The 26,279-nt window shown below is 40.3% G+C and overlaps 1 protein-coding gene across 6 annotated transcripts; it reads left to right on the forward strand.

Moving 5' to 3' along the window:
• Positions 1 to 4,542: 4,542 nt before the first annotated feature.
• On the forward strand, positions 4,543 to 25,469 carry LOC131426318 (protein phosphatase Slingshot). Of its 6 annotated transcripts, XM_058588954.1 has the most exons (8): positions 4,543 to 4,763; positions 4,826 to 4,974; positions 9,710 to 9,756; positions 14,460 to 15,608; positions 20,036 to 20,101; positions 20,173 to 20,367; positions 20,441 to 20,710; positions 20,769 to 25,469. In XM_058588954.1, exons 2-8 carry the CDS (start codon positions 4,912 to 4,914, stop codon positions 23,215 to 23,217), a joined length of 4,239 nt encoding a protein of 1,412 aa, XP_058444937.1. In that variant the 5' UTR covers positions 4,543 to 4,763; positions 4,826 to 4,911; the 3' UTR covers positions 23,218 to 25,469. The 6 variants fall into 6 exon arrangements, with proteins under 6 accessions (XP_058444937.1, XP_058444938.1, XP_058444940.1 ...); XM_058588955.1 differs by having other exon boundaries at positions 4,543 to 4,981; XM_058588957.1 differs by lacking the exons at positions 4,543 to 4,763; positions 4,826 to 4,974 and adding an exon at positions 5,277 to 5,296.
• The last annotated feature ends 810 nt before the right edge of the window (positions 25,470 to 26,279 follow it).

Consider the following 26,279-nt stretch of genomic DNA (forward strand, 5'->3'; position numbering starts at 1 on the left):
GAATCAAAGAAGCAGTTGATTATTAGTTATCTTAGTTACTGAGTTTGTTTACCGCCTATAAACTATTGAAAATTTATTCATTATTAAACCAACCTTGTTCCAGAGCACACGTTTTTCTCTAAAGGTTATAGGCCCAGTTCCGTTTGGCCACTGAAGTTAAACCTGAAGTTCATTATATTGAAAGAAATATGTCAAGTGCAGCGAAGGTTGGAATTGTTCAGTTTGCCGGCGAGGGATACGATGTATGGAGGTTCCGTGTAGAAACGCAGCTATCGGCTCATGGAGTGAAAGAGATGATCACCCAGGATGAACCCACGGATGCAGCACAACAGGAGGCTTTTCGTGTAAAGGACGAGAAAGCTAAGGCTCTTCTGGTGGCATATATAGCTGATTCTCATTTGGAATACGTGCGCGACAAGAATACTGCAAAGGAGATGTGGAACTCTCTAGCGAGTACATTTTCAAAGAAGGGATTTGCAACGCAGACCTATATTCGAAGATCCCTGGCAACTATGAAGATGGAAGAAGGAACACCGCTAATGGACCATTTTCGACGATTCGACGAATTAATTCGTCAGTTAAAGGGTGCTGGAGCCACTGTTTCGGAGCTGGACGCGGTTAGTCAATTGTTCATTTCACTGCCATCGTCGTATGATGTTGTTACTACGGCCATGGAGAATCTAGAAGACAATCAATTGAAATTGGACACTGTAAAGGCGCGTTTGCTGGCCGAAGAGCAGAAACGTTCGGGTCGGGAATCAAATGTAAATGGTGTTCTGGATGGATCAGGATCGGCGTTTGCAGCGAAATCATTCAAAGGCAAAAACAAAAGCAAGTTTCAAGGAAATTGCTTCGTGTGTGGCGAACCAGGTCATAAAAAGTTCACCTGTCCTAAGAACAAAACCCGTCGAGATAAAGCTCAAGTGGCAAGTATACACGTAGATAGAGAAGTGGCGTTAATGTTGTCATCGGCAGAAACGACCCAAGGTCTGAGAAAGGATCATGAAATTGAATGGATTCTTGATTCAGGAGCAAGTCGTCATATGGCATACGAGGAAGAATGTTTCCAAGAGTTTTCAAACTTGAAAATCCCACTTGTGATCGAGAGTGCAAAACATGGTGAGAAGCTCAACGCCATGAAAGAGGGCACAGTAAAGGGAAAAACCTTCGTGAACGGAAATGCAGTTACACTATCGTTTGGAAAAGTACTGTTTGTCAAAAATCTCAAATACAATTTGCTATCATTGTCGTGTTTGTTGAAAGCTGGAGTCAAAGTTAATTTCATGCCAGATCGAGCAGTTTTATCCAAGAATGGCGAAATCTTAGCTGTGGCACTATTACACGGAAACCTGTTTTTCTTAAAGATGAAATATATGATTCCCGGTTCAGCAATGATTGTGAAGAATAACGATGACAAGATGGAATTGTGGCACAAACGATTCGGACACCTCAGTTTCAAAAATGTACGACGCTTGAAACAGTATGGAATGGTTCACGGCATTGATGATGTTCACGGTAGTGGATTTTGCGATAGCTGTGCAGAAAGCAAAATGGTTCGGTTGCCGTTTATCAAGAATCGACCTAAAACAACACGGCCATTGGAGCGCGTCCACACTGATGTCTGTGGTCAGATTACACCGCGGACACTAGAAGGATATCAGTATTTTGTCTCATTCATTGATGACTATACTCATTTTGCTGTGGTGTATTTGATGAAGCGTAAGGACCAAGTTTTTGAATATTTCAAGGTATTTGAGGCTATGGCAACGGCAAAGTTCGGTATGAAGATAGCAAATTTGAGATGTGACCTCGGAAAGGAATATTTTTCAAATGAGCAGTGTGCCTACTATACTAAACAAGGAATTCAAATCGAATCAACCGTTGGCTACACACCACAGCAAAATGGAGTGGCAGAAAGATATAACAGGACGATTGTCGAAAAAATGAGAGCAATACTTGCGGAATCCGGAGCACCAAAATATATGTGGGGAGAAGCAGTACTTAATGCAGTATTCGTTACAAACCGAAGCCCTACTGATGCACTAAAAGAAAACAAAACTCCTGCTGAATGTTGGCACGGTGAAAAGCCGGATGTTGGAAAACTGAAAGTTTTTGGATGTCAGTCATTTGCGTGGATTCCAAAGCAGAAAAGGGGCAAGTTAGATGCAAATGGACTACGCAGCGTAATGCTTGGGTATTCACCGACGGGTTATCGTCTATGGAATACCGATAAGAGAAAAATGTTCGTAGCAAGAGATGTGAAGTTTGACGAATCAAAATCACCTAACGAAGATATAACGAAAGTAGTAGTTCCGGATGAAATTCCTGTCCTAGAGCCTTTCAGTAATGACGTATTGCAAACAACCGAATCTGAAGATAATAATGAAAGAGACAATAATACAAATCTATCAAATGATCATTGTCTCGAGGAAGAAGATGACGAATATATATCTGCGCTCCCGCCACATTTGAAAAATGGGAACAACTGTGAAGAGTATGTTCCGAGGTCTAGTGGCCGGGAGCGCAAGACTCCAGGTTGGTTCACCGATTTTGTTGCCCCGTATAAAGCACTTTCTGCTGTAGATGAATTTCAACAGGTGCCTTCGTGTTACACCGAGGTCGATGGACATTCGCAAGAATCGAAGTGGAGGCAAGCAATTAATGATGAACTGATGTCATTGCGGAAAAATAACACCTGGACGATGGTCAAGTGCCCTGATAAGGTTAAACCAGTTCCAAACAAATGGGCGTTCACCATGAAAACCGATGCTGATGGGAATCACGTGCGCTACAAAGCTCGACTGGTTGCTAAAAGGTACTTACAGCGGAAGCACGTGGACTATGATGAAACTTTTGCACCGGTAGCCAAGCTTTCAACCATTCGTACGATTTTAGCTGTGGCAACGAATCGAGAACTAAAAGTTCATCAAATGGACGTGAAAACGGCGTTTCTTAATGGTATCCTCACAGAAAAGGTGTACATGCGAGTTCCAGAGGGGGTATGTGGTCAGCCCGACGAAGTTTGTTTATTAAATAAATCTTTGTATGGTCTCAAGCAATCGCCTCGCTGCTGGAATGGTCGTTTCAACGAAGTTCTGATGAGTATGGGTTTTACTCGGTCTCGGCATGACTATTGCGTCTATATTCGTGGACAAGGAGAGCAGATAATTTACCTTGTGATCTACGTGGACGATCTTCTTGTTGCGGCTAAACATTTGAAAATGATAGATGAAATCAAGACAAAGCTTAAAATGGAGTTCGAAATGACGGATTTGCACGAACTCAACCATTTCCTGGGAATCAAGATAGAGTATAGCGAAGAAGGTGCAATGCATTTATCTCAAGAAGCACTAATTCAGAAAATATTGCTACGTTTTGATATGGAGAACTGTAAACCTGTTAATACACCTGCTGAAACAAAACTGCAACTTCGTCGATCAACTGAAGGTTGTAGTCATCCCTATCGAGAACTTGTGGGTAGTCTCATGTTCCTGATGATGGGAACAAGGCCAGATCTTTGCTATATTGTGGCTTACTTAGCAAGATTCCAGGATGCTGCAGGAGAAGATCATTGGAAGCATGCTAAACGAGTGCTGCGGTACCTTCAAGCTACCAAGAATATGAAGCTGACATTCAGAAGAAACCCGCATGATCCTCCAGTCAAGGTATTTGCAGATGCAGACTATGCCAGTGATGAGCTTGATCGTAAGTGTGTATCCGGATTTCTGATCAAAGTTTTTGGGTGTACTATTGCGTGGTCGTCTAAGAAACAGCGAGCTGTGGCAATGTCTTCAACGGAAGCAGAATACATTGCAATGAGTACTTCTGTTAGTGAAACACTTTGGCTGAGTGGATTGATGACGGATTTGCGAGAATCAAGTTTGTATCCCATACCAATTTTTGAAGATAATCAAGGTGCGATTGCTATGGCAGAAAAGGAAGAAACTAAACGTGTCAAGCATATTGATATAAAGTTTCATTTTATCCGAGAAGCTGTTGCAGAAGGAAAGGTCAAGCTTGTATACATTCCTACGCATTTTCAAGAGGCGGACATTCTGACGAAATCACTGCCTGCTCCATCATTAATAGCTTTACGGGCCAGAATCGGATTAGAGAGCATCAACTGAGAGGGGGTGAAGAAATGAATCAAAGAAGCAGTTGATTATTAGTTATCTTAGTTACTGAGTTTGTTTACCGCCTATAAACTATTGAAAATTTATTCATTATTAAACCAACCTTGTTCCAGAGCACACGTTTTTCTCTAAAGAATAATATCGCACATATAATCGAAAGAGAAAGTAAACAAAGAGAATCTGTCAATTGTTTTTAGGCCCTTTAGAAATGTTGACATCGCATTGTGAGTCATGAATCGATATCGGTTTGATTTGTCAGAGAATCGGTTGATGCATTTGGTCGGTGGACGTCAAACAAGTTTTCTTGCTTTCATTCGCATTAAAAGTGGTGTGGTAGTGGTAGTGCAATATAGTTACCGTGACGATATATGGAATGAGTGTTGTGAGAGACTGTACCCAGCGCCTAAGAAGAACATTCAGTTCAGTCAGTCAGCAAAAGAGATTGGTTGTAGCCGTCGTGTCATGGTAGCATTTATTTTTTCTTCTCTGTACAGTCAGTGCTCTTTACCAACGAAAACCTAGTGTGTCGTCGATATCTCTGTTGCTGCTTCTACAAAAACAGTACTGAAGGCAAAAAAGCAGGCCATCATAATCTCAAAAGCTAAGCAAAAAAAAGAAAAGTCGCATCGTGTGAGTTGTGCACATTTTTTTTTCTTGTCGGTACGGGTCGTGATTTTTTTTTTTTTCGAAAGTTACGTGGATTGAGGAAAAGATCTCTGGCTACGCGTGTGTGTGGTGAGCACAGAGTTTTTGGAAAATTGTTGGCCGCAATTATGCGATGGCCCTGGTGACCGTCCAACGATCATCCAGTATCGCAGGTTCATCGCATAGCTCCAACTCGGTAGGCAGTAAGTTTTACTATATTTTTAGTGTAGTACATAATCATTTTTTTAGCAACAGACTACTAGTTTCGATGGGATATTACCGTAAACGGTATTGCGATTCCTGCGTGTGAAATTCGAGTTTTCTACGTATGCAGTTGTGTGTGTGTATATTTCGTGTATTCTCACTTCGCTGGTGTGCGTGCATACATGGCTGAATTTGGTGGTGTTTTCGCAATAGTGTTTTTTTTTCATTTTCGATTGTTTCCAAACCAAAAGAGGAAAATGCGAAAGACGAACGAACGAAATTTTCCAAGGATAAATATCGCTTTCTAGATTTAGGTTGTGTATCCAGTCTTACTAGTCAGTGGTGGAGAAGTTCGTTGCCCGTATAGGAGAGTTTAGGAAAATCTATTTGCGTTTGCGAAAAAATAGGATGAGCTAAGAAAAGGAAGCAGTTTGTAAAAATGGTGTCAGCGCTATCCGAGACCAACTGTGAAGAATCATACGAATTGGATAAGAGTGAGTTTAGCTTGCTAAAGCAATAACATGTTTGATGTCAGTTCTCGGAAGAGACAATGAATTTATCGCTGCGTCAAGAGTGGTGGCAGGAAAAATTGCACATGGGATTTAACCAATCGTCACCTTATTCTCGATGATTAATCTTCGTACGATCCAAAGTTGGGCTGGCGAAGAAAGTTCATTTCCCTGCTTTTCCCGTATCAACGAAACGGGTTGGGTTGGAAGTGTGTATAGGTGTGTGAGTATGCGTGTGCAGCGGGACGGGAGATTCGCCAACTTCGTCCCGCTCTCACCCATCTTGATTGTCCATCATTCAATCAGTCATGAGTGGCTGTGTGTGGTGTGTTGAATGGCAACAAAGGGATTGTGTGGTACAAGCATTCGATGCATCGATGAGATGTGAGGAATTGTGAATAGAAAGAGTAAGAGCGCGTGAGTTGCCTTCAGTGAGGGTGGTTCGTGCAGCACTCACTTGGTCGACGATTATGAATGACAACAGCTGCTGGATACCAATACAGGCACGATTTTCGAAACAAGGACTAGTGGAACAGTGAGTGGCAGTGGTAGCAGCATGGTTTCTTTGAAACGTTGCGACAGACATCCAGTCGGTTTGACAGATGCTCGATTTAAAAGACCAGGAAAATGTTAGGTTTTACTAGATGATATCACGCATGAACGCGTACCAAAATTGTGATTTACATTATTATTACATGCCATTGAATTGGCATGGTTATGTAAATTTTGTTCTTATATATTTTTAATGCATTATGAAAGGTTTTTCTCGTTCACAGTGGATACTTGTGCAATCAGGTTGTGAATGTATCTGAACTGAGTTTTTTTTATTTGATTGGCAACAAATCGTTGTGTTGTTCTGACCAACCAGGATTTTTTTCTGTGTAGAATTGAATTCGCCATGTTCAGTTGAATAGAAAATTTTTACTTGTTTTAATTTTGAAAAATGATTAGTTTTTGTTTAATAATATTTCTTCGTCAGACCAACTTAACCAAATAATTATTTTACTCTACTGAGCACTCATTTATTGGCTGTTCTGTCGATATTCGTGCCAACTTAAAACAACAAAGTCGAAAGAAAAAACAAAAATGCTTTCCAAAGGAAGGATACAAAAACACCTCACCAAAAAGCTTCAGAACTGCTTGGATTCCGTTGTCGTCTACATGAACGGCAGAAAGATAAAAATCAACACCACCAAAACTCAGGCGATTTTGTTTCCGTACAGTCTCACTCCTTCAATTGATTGCAAGATCGTGGTTGTTGGGCTTTCAATCGACTGGTCCATTGAGGTTATATAGCTTACTTTTGATCAAGTTTCTTTGCGTTTCGCCTTCGGCTCGTCAGTGCTTAAAGCAGTTCAAATTGAACTGCCATCTCGTGCCTAGCAGTTCAACTTAAACCGCTAAGCAGACGCAAAGTCCACACTGCTTAGCGGTTTAAGTTGAACTGCTAGGCACGAAATGGCAGTTCAATTTGAACTGCTTTAAGCACTGACGAACCGAAGGCGAAACGCAAAGAAACTTGAAACTAAATATGTGCTTTTTTGCACAAAACAAAAAAAACCCTAAATGTTACTTTTGATCGCTTCTCATTAAAAGTCTTTATCCATTAGTCAACCGAAGATCAGCTCTTATTCGCAAAAATAAGTCACCCGTCTACAGCCATAAGTCATAAGTTCAGTGTTCCAGTACGCATTGCCTGTGTGGGGGAGGTCTGCTGTTAAACATCTGAATAAAATCCAAGTACTGTAGAACGAAGTCTTAAAAATTGAATTTTAATATTTTAATGTAAATAATATTGTTTTTTAGTCTTAGTTAGTTCAAGTTAATTTTTTAAATCGAACTGTGTCTCGGGTAAATATTAATAGAAAAAGGCATGTGGGTAATATCAGAGACTGGTGAACGTGAATACAAATAAAATTGACCTTCTTTCTCATTTCCGAATATCAACAATCGTTCGTATTAGTTGATTGTGTGAATTTTACAATTTCAACTTTTTGCCATCATACATTTGTCTACACTAGAAACTGAATTCCGGACATTCAGGAACTGGAACCGAATTCGGGATTTAGGTGTGGGATCCGGAACAATACCACAGTTAAGGAATTTATTTTTTTGAATTCTTAGACCCTCGGTTCTACATTTTCAAATTTCAGGTTCCTAATTTAAATCTAGAACTGAATTTTGAACTTGAATTCCGAGCCTTATCTAAGGAACAAAATTTAGTAACAGAAACCAAGCTCCGATATAAATTCACAGCATACAGGTTCTAAATTCTGAACCTGAGTTCTGAAAGTGAAATTCGATATTGAATTTAGGAAGTAAATTCTGAAATTTAATTCTAAAAACTGAATTCAGGTATTGCGTTACGGGTTAGAAGTCAGTTCCCAAATTCTGGTTCGGAAAGTTTGTTCCAGAATCCAGATCAAGAATTCGTATGTTAATTTTTTTCCCAGAATTCTGAAATGGATTTCTTGGATCAGAATTCTGTTTTTTAGGTATTAATCTCAGATCCAAAATTAAGACCAGAATTCGACCCTAAAAATCTAGTTACAATATCTAGAATTAGGATTCAGTTCCAGAGTCTCAGATTTAACTTTGAACCTGTATTCCGAAACTAAATTGTAAAACTATATTCTAAACCTTGATTTAAGTTCAGAATTCCGGTGTACTAGAATCTAGGTTCTGAACTCAGTTAAAAAATTAAGTTTCAGAATTCAATTTCAGAACCCAATCCAAATGAGGCTGCACAAGCATCAATTCGATCGACTTACTTTTTACACTAGTCCAGTGGAACATCGTCGTTCGAAGACGAAAAAAGGAAAGCGAGATGAATTTTCCTGCATATTTCCGAAAGGAGAGGAGAGCTATTTTTTTAAAATTATTCATGGTTTTCTCTCACTATTGAAAATTTAGTCATAAACTGCTGATCATATTTCTGATGACTTGACAACTTAGTTATTACTCGAGATATTCACGATTGAGTTCTACCCATTCTTCTAAAAAGCGAATTTTGAAAAAAAATCAAACGTCAAAAAAGACTCGCTTGCTTCTACAATCAATCAACATTCCAATCATATGCAATTGAAAGTATAAGGTTCCGTCTATGAAAATTGACACGTGGAAATGCTTTCAAGCAGTACATGGATTGAACCAAAATTGAAAGATCTAGTGTACAAAACCTGTCCACATATCTATATGTATTATTCCTTGAATTTCTGAAACCCAATATAGACCTCCACACTGAAACTCGCTAACAGTAACTTACAGATAGAAAATCACGAGTAGATTAGGTAGAGCTCGGTTTGCCACTCGGTAAACAAAAATGGATCACTATGGTGAAGTTTGATAACACTGCATCGGCTGTAGTCGGTATCTCACGTCACTCTTCTCATATGATTAGAGTGATATCGTGAACTACTATCGCGAGTGTTTCGCTCAGTAGTCGATCTACACATGGTGTTGTTGTATGGGCAAGCCACATACATTCACAATGTTACGAACGAGCGAGCGAGAGTATGGCCTGCTGGTTGAACGTTCGCTCGTAGCCAGCATGCGTGATTTGATTGTTTCCTAATTTGGCCGTCTCGAAGATATTTTTTGTTTGCCTTTTACCGCTCTCACTGTTGCGTGTTTTGTTTACCTTCCTTCGCCTGAAACTGCATTCATTTGTTCTGGTGCAAAAAAAAAAATTGCCCTTGTCGACCGTACGTAGCACAGAAAATAGATTAGAATGTGGCACATGTAAAAAATCATGCGAATTTTCCTGGAAGTAAAGAATGAGAAACCTTGTCTATTTGAAACTGGATAAGTAACCATTGAAATCAGTTTGACGAAATTTTCATCGCGTTGGATGACAGACTAGACAGATCGCAATGGAAATTCAAATTACTCATCGCTTAGGATTGTGATTATGCGCAATTCGGGGGCGTACGTTCGGCAACCAACCGAGTCGATTCTCAATTTCCCTTACATAGCAAAGTGTGTGATTAACTGCATCCTTACGATAATCGAATCGGTCTCTTGATCTGATCTGTCATACTCGGCATAGTAGCGAGCGGATTGCGGCGTCCTTCACGTACTCTACATCTTGATCTTTTCCTCTTTCAATGTCGTTTGCTTAATTTTTCTTCTTCAATTGAACAGAAAAAAAGAACCCCGTTTCCCCCATGTCATTATTACCGAGTGAATTCATGTTTTCTTTTGTTTCTTCTCTTGCAGGACACAAGCTGTGCAGAAGACGATGAAAATGCGAAAGTGAACAAAAGGTGAGTCCTTCAGCTGGCCGGTCTCGGCTAAAAATGGTATACATCATTCCTTATTTGGGGCTTTCGTCGCTGCTGGCTGAGCTATGCTCGGGAATCACTGTTTGAGGAAGTGCACGATAAGATGTCACCATCGGATAAGAACACCCTCTTTTTTCTGCGCGTTACCGAGTAACGACTCGATGTGGCCGTGATAAGATAATGAAGATGACGAATAATTTCTACGGCGATGCCACCCACTCACACTCATCCGCGATGTTTATGATCTATTTTTGAACAACCGGGTTGGTGACGACGACTAGAAAATAAGCGTCTCGCAGACTGAAGAACGGACTAAGCCAAGTGGCAAGTGGCGCGCAATCCACTAGCATTGACATTGATGGCTCATCGTCTGTCTATCTATTTTATTTTATTTTTTTCGTTCACTCACCTTGGTGCCGTTATAAAATTTCTAGTCTAAAATGAACTTCCTTGGCATTAGTTCGGTTGAATACACTCGATGGGCAAACGCCTGGGATGCGTTTCATTTAGTGGAAAACGCTAAATCCTTGAGACGAAACAAAATTGGCCAATTTGTTTAGTTTCTTGAGCTTCCGGAGAAGGTTACAAATGACAGAAATCGTTTGATAATTTGCCGGATTGTATGGAATCTACGACATGCTAATTGCGAGCAATAATGAAATATCTCAATGAAGGATCGCGTTTACTTGTTTGTTTCGAAGAGAAAGTTTTCTTTTCCAGTAAAAACCAACTTAGAATGCTGAGAACATGACTTGAAGTTTATTCTTGAACAGCACAGTGTTCTAAAATACGAATAATTATATTTCGAATGGCAATGATAACTCATTTTGTGGAGTTCAACTGTTCCATTCTGCTAGATAGAAATTGCAAGTTATGATTAGTGCAAGAATGGGACGAATTGCATGCATTTGAAACACTACTGTACGTTTAGTAACATGTAATTTTGAATGTTCAAGGACTTCACGAAATTACTTTACAAAATTCAAAACAATATAGCAAAGAGGGTCCTATATTTTTTTATTCAACAATATATTTCAAAGGCATCAAAACTCCTAGGCTTCATATTTCGAATTAACTGATATTGTGCGTATCGAAGCTGTTCAATGCAAATTCATTAGGCTCGCACTTCGAAATCTACTATGGAGAAATCCATTAAAACTTCCAAGCTATGAGCATCGTTGCCGACTTATTGAACTGAATCCACTGTGTATACGTAGAAACGTTTACAAAGCCGTTTTCATCGCTGATTTAATACCATCACATATTGATTACGTTGATCTCCAACGATTGTTCAGTTTCGACATACATCGTGGCACTCTTCGGTGTCATGCATTTTTACGAACTACTTTGTGCTACAACCAACTACGGATACAATAAACCGTATCTCAGTATGTGTCGTTTATTTAACAGTTACTCTCAGGACTTCGATTTTCATCTCTCTCGAAATGCGATAAAACGATTATTCAATTATTCCCTAACTATTCAGTAAAGAAATGTTTACCATCTTCATTGGAAACTAGTCAAATTCGCTGGCCGAAACTAACCGGCTTGTCCTGTATTCTGTTGATACAGAAGATGAGGACGTTTTATGCCTACTGGAGAGAGAGAGAGAGATTGCTATATTTTATCTCCATCGGGTTTTCTCTGCTCCTCAAGTAAATTTCCATTTAAGGAAGCGTTTTGCCGTGGTTAGTTGAAGTTCGCTGCCTATCCCGGGGTTTTACGCACTTTACCCAAAATTGCGAAAAAAAACAGGGAACTAAACGGAAATTCCAATAACATACGATTCTAGATAATTAATTTTTCTATCGATTCGTATATAAATTGTACCTGATAAACGTTTTCACGGCACCAGAAATTTGATTCCTCACACAAAATTTAATGGAACTTGTTTGTTGAATAATTTCACTCATTGTAGAAATCGTCGATTGCACTTTTAATACTTCAGAAAGACAGACGTGTACTAAACACTAATGAATATTTTGACGTGCCACTTGGCACAGATGTAACTGATACTTATACTAACCTAAAAAAAAGTACAGGTGTGTAATGCCAGAGACATAACTAGACATCGCGAATACGAATAAAACTGACACTCTTTCTTCATAACAGTTCGGCTGAAAAGTTCGTATCGTTTAATAGAAACACACATTTTTTTGCCAAAATTCGTTTTTATTATTCAACATAATTGCCATCAGAGGCGATACAGCGATTATAGCGATCTTCCAACTTTTCGATACCATTTTTGTAGTACGATTTGTCCTTTGCCTCAAAATAGGCCTCAGTTTCAGCGATTACCTCTTCATTGCTTTACCAGCGAGCATTCTCTTGAGGTCTGAGAACAGGAAAAAATCACTGGGGGCCAAATCAGGAGAATACGGTGGATGAGGGAGCAATTCGAAGCCCAATTCGTTCAATTTCAGCATGGTTTTTCGTTGTTGTTTTTGATCGATTGTGAGCTCACGCGGCACCCATTTTGCACAAAGCTTTCTCATATCCAAATATTCGTGAGCAATATGTCCAACACGTTCCTTGGATATCTTTAGGGTGTCAGCTATCTCGATCAACTTCCCTTTACGGTCATTGAAAATCATTTTGTGGATTTTTTTCACGTTTTCATCGGTAACAGCCTCTTTTAGACGTCCACTGCGTTCATCGTCTTCGGTGCTCATATGACCAGTACGAAATTTTGCAAACCACTTACGAATTGTTGCTTCGCCCGGTGCAGAGTCTGGATAACACTCATCAAGCCATTTTTTGGTATCGGTGGCACTTTTTTTCATCAAAAAGTAGTGTTTCATCAACACACGAAATTCCTTTTTTTCCATTTTTTTCACAATAACAAAAGTAGCTTCACTCAAAATGCATTATCTTACAAACTAATAATCAGACAGCTGTCAAATTTATACACGTATCTTTTGAATGTTGGTACTAACTGAAAATGGTATTGATTTAATTCTAGTGGCGCCCTCTCAGCCGATCTGTTACCTCCGAATATCAATTAGTTGATCGATTGTGTGAATTGTGCAAGTTTTGCTCTTTTACACTACTAGTATTTGAAACGATATACCTAAACTACAGTACAGATTAATTACATTAAACATTCTGATACACAAATATTACGAAATAACCAGTATAGTTTTTTTTATGATAAAACAGTGGTGGTTCTGAAAATACCTTTTATGAAGTCGTTCGTGATGGAGAGTGACGAGTTGAGTTCAAATTCCGATGGATACCATTGACTTCCGACATCTATTTCCAGGTTGACCTGTTGTCCGTGAGTGCGATACTGATATGTATATTCCGCTTGCGGTAACAATCTTTGTATTTCGCTTGGAGATTCCTCGATCGCACCATAATCAACATGATGACAACAACAGCCAAATTCGAAATGAATAGCTTCTGAGTCGGTGCTATGCATTTTATATAGCAAATCAGCAAGAAGTTCTATAAACTGCAACTGGTTTGAAAATTGGCCGTATAGAGTACAGTGAAGTGAAATTTCGCATAATTCTTTGGGAATATTACTATGGTTCTAAAAAGAACCGATTTGAAGAATTCTGGAATTAGGAACTGGACCTGAGCTCAAGAACTAAATTCAGAACTTAGAACAGACTCAGAATTCAGTTGGATTTTAGTTCTAGACCTACGATTTCGAAACTGAAATTAGTTCGACTACCGAAAAGCGAATGAGAGGGACGTTTGAGGTTTTTAACAACGCAGAAGGAGCACTCTTCGAAGCTGCTGGTTGCTTAAATCATTCCCACGACGTCTGCTTCTATCCAACGCACAAGAAGAAATGATCGATTTTTGACCCTTTTCTACGCATTCAGATGAAGATATGTGCCTGATTACCTCAAAATCGTCGTCCTTGCGCGAAAAAGCCAAACAAAAGTAAAGAGTTTTCCGCGTTGTTTGTCAAAGTTTTAGAAAACCTAATTTTTGAGTTGTTTGTGGTTATCTCACAATTTTCAAAATAAAAATATCCTAAATTCCTGATCATATTTTTGATTAAATGATGAAAGAATTATGTTGCTGCCGTTATTACAAGTCGAGATATTCACGATTAAGTTCTACCCATTTTTCCATATAACTTACAGAAAAGTAACGCATGTAACACTTCGTAACGCATATAACTTACAAAAAATAACGCTTTGTAACGCATATAAATTGTAAATTAGTTATAACTAACATAAAAGTAACGCATATAACTTACTAAAAGGAACGCATGTAACGCTCCGTAACGAATATGACTTACAAAAAAGTATAGCAGATAACGCTTCGTAACGCATATAACTTACAAAAAAATTACGCATGTATCGCTTTGTAACGCATATAACTTGCAAATTAGTAACACTTCGTAACGCATATAGTTCACAAAAAAGTAACGCATGAAACGCTCCGTAACGCATATAACTTACAAAAAAGTAACGCATATAATTTACAGAAAATTTACAGTAAATTTATAGTTCGTAAATCATATAACATACAAAAAAGCAACGCATGTAACGCATATAATTTACAGTATAGTAACGCATGTAACGCTTCGTAACCTTATAAGCCTTATAAAACAACAGCTCATTCAAAGACGATGAATTCTGGTATTACTCAAATAATTTCAATTAATTTTGAATTAGACACTGATGCACTAACATGCCGTATCACCGTTCTCTTTTCGTCCACAGTTTGAGTGAAAGTCACTCTGCCTGCAAAGGTACCGCCCTGATGCTGGGTTCGAACGATCGTCTTCGCACTACCGGCGAGGACCAACAGCAACTCTCTGTGCAATGTGCCGCCGCAACTGCCACCGTTACTGATGCGACGACAGCTTCGTCTGTTCAGCAACATTATCCAGCATACCCGACAACGCCGACAACCTCGGCCGCGACGACAAGCCGGAATCCACGTTCCCGCTCACACAGTGCAGATGAGCGAGAATCGGTTGCCTCATCCACCAGTACATCGTCCTCGGCCTCATCAACCGGTAGTGACATCCAGCAGCATTTGCAATCGATGTTCTATCTGCTGCGGCCAGAGGAAACACTCAAGATGGCCGTTAAACTCGAATCGTTACGCCCTGGTCGGACCCGTTATCTGGTTGTGGTGTCGCGTCCACCGGCCCGACCAAGTCGCCAGCAGCAGACGTTACTGCTGCAACAGCAACTCCATCAGGCAACCTGCGGTTCCTCCTGGCTGATGTCGGCCTGTTCGACGCCAGCATCCGTTTCCCCAGCACCATCGGTCGCTTCCATGAGCAAACAGATTACTTCCGCCTCTCTGTACAAGGCCGCATCGCCTTCCACCAGTACTAGTGTCATTGCCGGCTACGGTGGCATCGGAGACGAAACGTTCGTGTCCAACTTAGATAACTGTGTTCTTAGTACTTCTTTGAAGGCGACTTCGGTCAATGCGGCCTCTAACAATAACAAAAGTGTCGATAAATGTGATAGTAATAGAACTAGTAGTTGTAGTACCGGTAGCGTAGTTAGTGCTAAGCCTCCAGTGGCCGCTGCGACGGCGGCAGTAGTAGCAACGACGGCTTCCATGACCTCGACAGCAGTCCTTAGCAAAAGTACCAGTGGGTTCGTTAGTGTGACTAGCAGTTGTACTGCCGGTGGCATGAACCGAGTGATTAGTAGCTCGGCCAGTCTCGGTAGTGGAAGCAGCAGCACCAGTAGCATCTCCGGTAGCAGTAAGAATCAAAACTTTCACACCGGCGGGTGCGGTGAGATCGAGGAATCCTGTCTGCTCGGCATCGACTGCAATGAGAGAACGACGGTCGGATTAGTGCTGCGAGTACTGGCCGACACCGCTATACGACTGGATGGAGATGGGTAAGTAAATATTCAAAACTAGCCGCGTACCCTCAGTCCTTTTTTGATGAATTCAAATAATTTAACTACCAATCGATTCGAAAACATTTAACTTAAACATGTATTGCAACGTCGTTTCAGTATTCCAATAGTACACCATTGAAAAGTCGGGTTGAATAGACCTATTTTCTCTAAGCCAATCACGGTGTGTCATAATGGTGTCATCCTCTTACTTCCTCTAATCAAACGAGCATAGCAAACGTAGTTGTTGTTTACAAGTACTTTCAGTAAATTGGATTGAATTTTGCTGATGTTTGATTGTGTCAACCAGAGTACGTCAGCTAGCTTGATGAGTGAATGTTAGAGAAATATCAGTTTGTTTGATTGCGGAGAAAACTGCATTCACGTTTTTCAATTGTGCATTTTTCCCTGAAATTGTGAATAGAACCTTAAGTGTAGGTTCCGAAAATTAACCTTTTTGATTATTTCAAAACCAAAAATGACACTATATTTGGCTCCGGTTGGTCGATGTTGTTTTAAATCACTACATGTGGCCATTTTTTGAACGGGCTCGAAAAATAAAAGTAAAAGTAAACGTTGAACCCAAGATAAAGAATTCCATTTTATTGAGATTATGGCAAATTCTTACAATATTACTACTTTTGGAAAGGGTGTGACGAGTAGGTGTCAAAACGTAGGTGAAGATTTTGTTGATTAAAGACTGTCCCAGAAAGTATGGACGCACTTTGATTTCGCTGTAAATAATTCACAAGTGTTAGATATTCAAAATTCATTCGATATACTGATAATATTAGACCACAACAACAGAATATTATTCTCAACATTTGCTACTTAGCCATTGTAGACTAGCTGGCGCACCTTCTTGCGAACGTTCCTCATTAAATTCCCTACAGACTTCTTGGCGACAATTTTTTACATTTTTTCCACTCTTTTTCGAACTGTTGAATGGTTCTGGCTGCCGAGACATGTTTCCTAAGATGTGCCCTCGTTAATGCCAAAAATTCCTAAATTTGTCGAAGTTGTGGGCAATTTGGTGGATTCATGTCTATTGGGACGAAAGTTACATTTTTGGTAGTATACCATTCTACCGTTGATTTCGAGTAGTGGAAAGAAGCAAGATCTGGCCAGAAGACAACAGGATCCTTGTGGCTTCGAATCATGGGTAGAAGTCGTTTTTGTAAACATTCCTTGATTTCGCTGTTCATTGAAGCAGTGGTGATGAAGGGTTTCGAAATCTTACCGCAGCTACAAATTGCTTGCCAGACCATAGCTTTCTTACCAAATTTTTCGACTTCAATTGATGTCTCGAACTGGTTTAACACTTGCCCTTCTCGCGCCGTATAATATTGTGGTCCCGGCAAGGATTTGTAATCGAGTTTCACGTAGGTTTCGTCGTCCATGATTATGCAGTTCAAATGTCCAGCAAGAATCGTATTGTACAGCTTTCGAACCCTCGGCCTGATCGATGCTTCTTGTTTCGGACTACGTTTTGGTTGTTTCTGCTTCTTATAGGTTCGAAGATTCAAACGTTCTTCAGCACGAAGAACATTTGACTTCGAAGTGCCCACTTCTTGGCCACATCCACCCTCCCGTGGTTGATGGGCTCGACGGTATTGCAAACATCATCAGATACGATTAATTATTTACAACTTAATATAAATATGTGTTATAACTTTTAGTTTAATTATTGAGTTTATTGAGTGAGGCATGAAACGATTTGAATAAGATGTTGATTACAATACGCTCCAACATCCGGGGTTGGAGAGACCGGTAGGGCTTAACTGAGCTGTTTTTTATGTTTCATTTTCATACTAGGATACCAAAATGCTTCCAGGCAAACAGAAATACCATTCTTTCGTTTCGATTTTAGAAACCACAATCGTCACATGACTGTATTCGAATGACGATGCACGTAGTACTCATACAATTTTCAAAAACTTAAAACATTGAATATAATTAAGAATTATTCATGTACATGTAATAATTGTAGATATAGCAAGCAAATAAACAATTCATGCAAATATAAATTTATTGCTTCTAACCTGTAGAATAATATTCTACTGTTTAAATGATATTTCAACGAGAACTTGAAATTTCGAATATATCTGTAAGTTGTTTTAGCTGTAACTTCTTCATTTTTCACGGATGGGATAGCCATCTATCTGTAGGTTTTAATAAGAGCTTTAAAATAAAAATTATCGGAAAAAATCGAAACCCTGATTTTTATTAAATACTATTTTTTTGGTTGAGAAAAAAAATCAAAAAAATTTTTCAGTGTATACTTTTTTTAGAGTGCCCAATCGATTCCCTACAACTTCTTCCATAACGCCATTTTTTTACAATTAACGGTTTCCGAGTTACAACGATTTGAAAAAGGCAATTTTTGTGAAATGTAAAAATACATACGCCCTTTTAAAAAAATCAGTCGTGAGTCGGATTGACCTCTCCATCGGTTCAAAACTTATGGTTTGCCATACTGAAGCCATGTGCAAAGTTTCATCCAAATCGAAGAAGGTCGAGTCTGATGATCTGCTAAGCATTTGTGGAATTGCTCACCTGGAATTGTAACTATATTTACGAACTAGATTCTGGAACTGATCTTTCTACCAGAACCAATCGAAATCGAACGGAGTATATCAAGTGTTAACCTTTTTTTATGCCTACCCAGTAGTTAACGCAGAAATAAAATCTCGCCTACTATCTCGAAACTGTCGTCGCGGGTACGAGAAAGGCAAACACTCGTTATGAGTTTGCCTCTTCGACGCTCGTTGATAGCATGCATTTCGGAAAACTTTAATTTTGAATTAATTGTGGTTATGTCATACAAATGAAAGTTTTATCATAAATTGCTGGTCATATTTCCGATGGCACGAAGAAAAAAATAAGTTGATACGTTAGATACAACAGGAGATATTCACGATCAAAAACTGATGTCCATAGTAAAGTAAGACGTATTAACGTCAAAAGAGCATCTCACTGTTGTTATATGTACTTGTAATAATGAATATTTCCTAGCCAGATCAATTCTCCACTAGCAGCAAGCCTATTTGAATTCCTTTACAGGAGATAATAAACAGCATCTTTTCACCACTAATACTATGTTCACACTGGCCGAAAATAACATGTTTTAACGATAGTAATCAGAGATGCCATTTATACAGATTTATCTGTATTATACAGATTTTTACATGCGCATACAGATTTAATACAGAGTACAGATTTCTTACAGATTTCTTAAATTTAATACAGATTTATACAGATTTCACCAAAAGTATTAAGGAAAAAATTAAACTATCTATTAGTATTTGAGCTATCTATTAGTATTTGATTGCAATGACGAGATAAACGTTTAGGAATCAACGTACAAATCACTTTTTTAAAATATATATTTTTTGTGCAGATATTTAATGAAGAACACTGAAATCCATTTGTATTAAAATTTGTAACTAAATTGAACTTAAAAGTTAGACAAGTCTTGGCATCATGGAACATTATTGTCAGACAGACAGTTGTATTACCTGACTTGACGTTGCATATTGGGTTTTGGAAATCCATCTCAAATTATGAAGTGAACATTCTCAAATTAGACAAGTATATGGCACCATAATTCAATTGTTGTTGATAGGAAAAAACTATAAAATTTCGTCGATGAATATAATATAAGATATGAAATTTAATCTACCACTTTATAACCATAATCTACTGGAATAACACCTTTTAACCTAATTGTATTGTAGAAATTTCATTTTATTAGCGAATACAGATAAATACGGATATTTTATACGAATAAATACAGATTTTCTATGAAAATATCTGGCATCTCTGATAGTAATATAAAGTTAAAACCGCACTGTTCACACTAAGCAAAATGGTTGTACCTATCTGCGTTGCCAGGTCATTTTTCCAAAAATATGTATTCGGCGCAAAAATCTATCTGTATCATATCGGTATCAATGTCTCTTCTACATACCTAAGTAGTAGAAAAGGTGAGCGAAGAAAAAGGTCCCACGACAACCTTTTCTCATGTCTATTCAAGCTAAAAACCAAAATCGGTACTTATCTGTGTGATCCGTGAATTATCGGTATTTTGGGAGAACATATCTGTATTGCGGAATAGACGGCGTAAATCTGTATAAATACCGAGAAATCGGTGTACATGGCAACGTTGGTACCAGTTTCCAATTTTGTTTTATTATGATTACATGGCTACTTTGATGGAAAACTGCTGTTGTTGAACAGCCTGTCAATTGACATAGTCGTAAAGTGACGGAAAATGCTAGCAGGGTTGTGCTTTACTTATTAAGGCAAAAGTAAAACATGTTATTTCGCTTAAAACATGAAATCAGAGTTATAACTTGTTTTAACTCATAGTGTGAACATCGTATAAGTGGGATTACTAAAACAGGATTTTTTTTCCTTAATTGCAGAGGATTCAGTGTGAGCTCGTGTGGAATGCAGCACATCTTTAAACCGGTTTCTGTCCAAGCGATGTGGTGAGTATGAGTATGGTTTGATTGGTGTTCCAAAGAGATCCATTGAACGTGTTACCTTATCATCTAATTAGGTCGGCCCTGCAAACCCTGCACAAAGTGTCCTCGAAAGCACGCGAGCAGAACTTCTTCGCCGGAGGTTCATCCCACGAATGGGTATCGTACTATGAGAGCCACATCGATTCGGATCGATCGTGTTTGAACGAGTGGCACGCAATGGACTCGCTCGAAAGCCGTCGTCCACCATCTCCGGACTCGGTGCGTAACAAGTAGGTGTCATCTTGAGAGAATTTTTCCCGAAATTTGTCCGACGATGATGATTATCAATTTTTGGTTTTGCAGACCAACGAAACGGGAGGAAACGGAATGTGTTATTCGGACGGCACTGAAGGAAATCATGATGTCGGTTGATCTTGACGTGGTTACCTCCAAGTTCATTCGGGGTCGATTGGAGGAACATCTGGATATGGATCTCAACGAGTACAAATCCTTTATCGACGAAGAAATGCTGGTAATACTGGGCCAGATGGATGCACCGACGGAAATTTTCGAACATGTTTATCTTGGATCCGAGTGGAATGCCAGCAATCTCGAAGAACTGCAACGAAATGGGTAAGAGAGGCAGGATGCGATTGTATTTCAATGTAACATTTCTCTTTCCCGCGACCAGGGTCCGCCATATACTGAATGTGACACGCGAGATCGATAACTTCTTTCCGGGAACATTCGACTATTTCAACGTGCGAGTGTACGACGATGAGAAGACCGATCTGCTAAAGCACTGGGACAACACGTTCAAGTACATTTCCCGTGCCAGGATGGAGGGCTCGAAGGTGCTGGTGCACTGCAAAATGGGAATCTCCCGGTCGGCGTCGGTCGTGATTGCGTACGCTATGAAGGCTAACAATTGGGACTTCGATCAGGCGCTGCGACATGTCAAGGAAAAACGTAGTTGCATTAAACCGAACAAAAACTTCATCATGCAACTGGAAACGTACCAAGGAATGCTGGACGCGATGAAGAACCGAGAGAAGCTACAACGAAGTAAAAGTGAAACTAATCTGAAAAGTGGAAGCAGCGGGATGAAGGATGCCCGCTTGCTACCGGGAAGTGAACCAACTCCGTTGATACAAGCACTGAACCGGGGTAGCAATACGAACACCCTGAACAAAAGTGGTCGGTTTTTAAGGAAGCTTGGTAAACGACCGAAAAGTTGGTCACCGGATACGGAGAAGGCCGTACTACTGTTGGAGGCAAGCCGGCAACAGTCACACTCGTTGGAGCATTTAATGGTACCGCAAAATGAAGCCAAAACCATTCGGATGCCCTGCGGCAATGGACAGAACTACAGTGTATCGCAAAATCAGATTGTCCATCTACAGGAAGGGGGAACGGCGGGAGTACAGGAAGAAACGTCATCAGTGCCATCAGCCTTATCCGCGTCCTCTGTTCGATCCATAATCAGTGAGCTGGAGTCAAACAAAGCCAAAGAGACCAGCAGCAATCACAAACGGAAAGGTTCCGCTTCGTCAGTGGCATCGGCAACCGGGCTGAGTTTGGCACCGTCCCTTGAAACGGACGAAGATAACAAGGATCATCTATGGGATCCGGGGGAGGTTAGAACAGTACTGCCGGTGAGTACTGCTCAAGATAGTGATACTGCAGCGTTAGCTCAACCGGTCGTCTGCTGGACCAGTCAAAGTCAGATCATTCAGCAGTCTTCGGTACAGTCAGTCGCCGCCAGTCAACCACAGCCGCAACCGGCACAGCACGTGTCTCGACAGAGTTCCTGGTCCAGTGTGGATTCCGCCGTCGTAGCTGACATGATACGGGGTACGTTTTCTAGTGCTTCGAGAAATTCCAGCTGGGGTTCGGGTGATAATCAGGGGCAAAGGATGGTGCCGGCGCCACCCTCACGGAACAGCAGCTGGGGTTCGTACGATACGAGCACTGCCAGTAGTATTCAAACCGTGGTGGAAGTTCCTGTCGATCCCAGTGCCGACGGAACGGATGAAGATCTCAGCCATAGTGGGATTTTCCCGTATGACAAAGACGAAATTCCGTGGCATCCGGGGACGGTCAAACGGACGAAGCAGAAAATCGAAGAACGTTCCTCTTCGTCGATCAAACGCATTTGTAGTGAAAAGTTTGGACACCAGCATCCTAAAATTGACGAAAGTAGGGGGACAAACTCCCAGCAACGTTCCAACAGTGAGGAAGTGCTACCGTCGAATCGATCTGCGACGAGTATGGGCTCGAGTACCTACACGAGACTGTCCGCGTCGGCACCCGGTTCGTACTGTTTGAGTCCATTCGGTAGCAAAAGGCCCGAAGAGGAACAGACCTCTTCGAAAAGCCATCACCGTCGTTTCAGTTTCCGCAAGTACACCCCGGACGAACAGAAAAAGAACGACGAAAACACTGCCGTCAGTGTCAGTGGAATCGTGAAAAATCTGAAGATGAGTTTTGAAGCTAAAGTGAACGATCGGAGCAAGAAGGAACAGAAAAAGGGTCGCTCTCTGCCATCATCTCCAGTTGCCATACATATAGAGCTGAGTAAGCAGCAGCAGCAGCACGGTCAGAGTGCGAAACAACATCAACAACAGCAAGAGGACATAACGGTTCGTGATCTAGTGGATCGTTATGAGGCGCCTCGATGTCGAGCATCGTTTAACACGCACCACCGCCACAACAGCAGCTGCGCCTCGACAAACACCGATCAGGTGGTCCTCCGACAGCGGCCACGTTCCGTTTTCGAACCGCTCAAGTATGCACAAAATCAGCAGAAACCGCTGATGATATCACACTCGACGACGCTTCTCAAAACATCAACGGACGATTTCAGTCGACCACCGCCGATTCCGCCGGCCGTAGTCAGCGGTGGTGGACCATTTGTACGTGGTATCATCATCGGCAGTGCCGCCTCGAATACCAGCCAACAAGCACCACCTGTGGTTAGTGGGAGTGGTGGTACTTGCTCCGGGCCGGGTGCCGGAACCGGTACGAAAAAAGTTATTCAACACCACGGCAAAACGCACCCACTGGCCAAAATCAATCTGACCAAACATCGGATTAATGCGACCTCCACGACGGCAACCGCCGCGTACAACACGATGTGAGAACACGACGAACACGTCCGGAATGGCCGTTTGGTTGTTGTTTGTCTTAAGGAAATTCCAATCGGATGTTGGCAATGGAGTTTCTGTTTTTTTAATTTTATTTTGGGTGGCGTATTTTGCCGAGGAGTGGAAATTAACACTGAAAAATACTACCGACAACCACACGGTGACCTCTTTTGAGGGACCGATTGCAGTATTACTCGAAGAATCAGTTGTTTGTCCTACCAATAATTGTAATTCATATTCTTTCATGTAGCCTGTACTGATTAAACCTCATGTTTGTGCGTGTTACAATTTACTTGCTTCACCACCACCCCTCCCGGTGAATGTATGGCATTTGGCTAAGAGATTCCTCGTGTTTGATTGCTATTCAAAATTGGTCCTTTCGAAATTATGCTCCTGTTTGTGCGACTCAACTTGTCCATTCGAGGATGAAGACTGAAAAACTTGATCCATCAGCCATATTTGCTGAACTGTGTTTAATTGGACTCCTCTTTTTCTAGCATCTACAAGGTAAACGCTGAATGCCATACAAACAATGGCCCTTATTACCGTTCTCACTTCCACTTTCACATTCACTTCACTTACATGTCAATTCACTTGATTTTCCCTATTACCAGTATCACGCATAGTGAAGTGATCACTGTAGTGGAAAAAACTTATTTTTTCAACAAAATGTTGGTGACGTGATGTTCATAATGACATCTAGTGCATCCAAGTAATTACTTTTGTCTTTGAAGCGACTTCCGTAATAAAGATTTAAATTCACTTCACTCGATTTTCACCGTGAAGTGATACTGATAATCACCCCGATTCTGCAATCCGACGGATTTGTGATACGAACGATTCTACACTTTCGTTCGAGTTCGAATTTTGCATTCTTTATTTCGTTCGACTTGTATGATTCGATCGACTCTCGTTCGGGAACACTTGAAATTTCGAACACTAACCATGAAAGCTGTCAACACTACTTACACGTTCTATATTATTTATATTATTCATTTCTTACTAAACAAAACCGTCACACTTGTATCAACAAATTGGAACGATTCTAAACCGAACAGAAGTAATACGTACGCAAGTCGATCGAGTAATGTTCGAAAATTTAACAACTCGAACGAATGATAGTCGAGTTCATACCCAACTCGAACGGAATGCAGAATGGAAATTGCACATTCGATCGGAATATTTCAAATCGATCGACGTACAGAATAGGGGTGAATAAGGGTCACAATCACTTCACTTGGTTTTCACCGTGTAGTGATACCGGTAATAAGGGCCAATGTTCGTAGAATTTGGAGAAGCACGCTTTCTTCGGTATGGCTGCTTGAATCATCACACTCCCCCATCCACTTTGTTGGGGATTGCATTTTAATCCGAGACTCTCTGTTCGCCACGCTATGCCGCCGTGTGGCGTACGATCGATTCATTGTTATTTTTTGTTTTCGACTCACCTCAATCGACAAACGCAAGGCAGAACCGTGGCCACGCTTTTCTTCAATGTGTTTGTGACTGCGCTAGAGCGTGCTGATTTGTTGCACCAGCGACAAACAAAAAATCATTTTGTAAATAGGTACATAAAACAAACAATATACAAACTACTAGTGTGTAAGATCCCGAACCCTGTCCCTCCAAGTATCCTCGGGCGCAAACTGGAACAAATAAGCTATGTAAAATGAATGACCCTTTGTTGGTTAGTAGTTACACTTTATATAGGGCTGATATCGAAAGCTGTGTTAGTGTCGTGACCTTCCAGCCTATCAACGCTCTCATGTTGCATCCAATAAAAAATAAATAAAAACGCTTGGCGAATCCTGGTGATTTCAGCTTTTCTTTGATTGTTTGTTTGTTTTCCTTCAACTCCTTCGCCAGACACAGACAATAGTTTTTTACTTAATATACTTGTTTTTCTACTGAAAACAACAAGCAGCAGCACTAAGCGAAACTATAAACTACTACTATCACAGCTGTACTGTGAGCAGACAAGCAAAAGCACTATTATAGGCATAACCGCAGAAGCAAAACAGGCAAACGCGCATAGTAAACAATATTCAAATAATTGTTCGAATATTTTACGTGGTTTTATAAGCTTTTAAACTGAAGAAGATGAAAAGGAACAGAAACTGTAACGGCACATGTTTGCCAAGCAACAACAGCTTAGGGAGTGATTGCGAGAGAAAGAAATGCTGATCTTACAGGAAAAAGCGAGAATTTGTATTTAAATAGAAAACCATACGGTGAAAAAAAATTAACTGTGGCGCGAATTGATTCAAGTTCTTCGAAATTCCCTGCAATAAACGTTTCATTATTCGCCCTTATTCTGAATAACGTCGTATCGTTTTTTTCCCTCGTATTTCATTTGTATTCCCCATAACGCTAGCAAAATCAAAGGTAGCTATGATTCGATCGAACCCCATTCGATCGAAAAATCAATACATCGTTATTCAGAATAAGGGCGAATCGCCCTTATTGTGTACCAAAAAAAGAACGATCGAATCCAAGTTATTCAGATTTGACAGGAAATGCGGAACACTCGATTATTAAAGCGATGAGGGACGCTGTTCACCACCACCGTTTGAAAAGGTGATCTCCAAATAGAAGGCCCCTCGAGCAGTTTCAACATATTCTGCTAATGCACTGATGGGTCGAAGTCGAAAGGTAAAAAGAAGGCGACATTAGTCAACTGCACTTCACATAAATCGGTTGTCATTAGTAACTATAACCGCTGAATGAAACTGTCTCCTATCTATATTGTCTTCTTAAAAATTATTATTATTATTATTATTTATTATTATTATTATTATTTTCAGTTTTATTCTGGTCTCTCATATGGAAAGGCTATCACCCTTATTCTGAATAACGAAGTATTGAATGATGTTCGATGCAACAAAACAGTTTTTCCATTCAGAAATAGTAGTAATTCTGGAAGAAATATCGGCAGTTTCTGAAAGGAAAAATGAGTTCTAATACCCAACTCAAGATGAAGGAAACAACGAAGAAAGTGATGAGGCCAAATTGGTTGATGTTGATGGTCACAATCTACGATGAATTGGAAGCGTTGC

Source organism: Malaya genurostris, chromosome 1 (genome assembly GCF_030247185.1).
Source record: "Malaya genurostris strain Urasoe2022 chromosome 1, Malgen_1.1, whole genome shotgun sequence".
Lineage (NCBI taxonomy): Eukaryota > Metazoa > Arthropoda > Insecta > Diptera > Culicidae > Malaya > Malaya genurostris.

Coding starts and splice junctions, on each gene's coding strand:
- LOC131426318 (XM_058588954.1), top strand. CDS start 4,912: ATGGCCCTGGTGACCGTCCAACGATCATCCAGTATCGCAGGTTCATCG. Junction 20,102..20,172: donor GTTTCTGTCCAAGCGATGTG/GTGAGTATGAGT, acceptor TCATCTAATTAG/GTCGGCCCTGCAAACCCTGC. Junction 20,368..20,440: donor CCGGACTCGGTGCGTAACAA/GTAGGTGTCATC, acceptor TTGGTTTTGCAG/ACCAACGAAACGGGAGGAAA.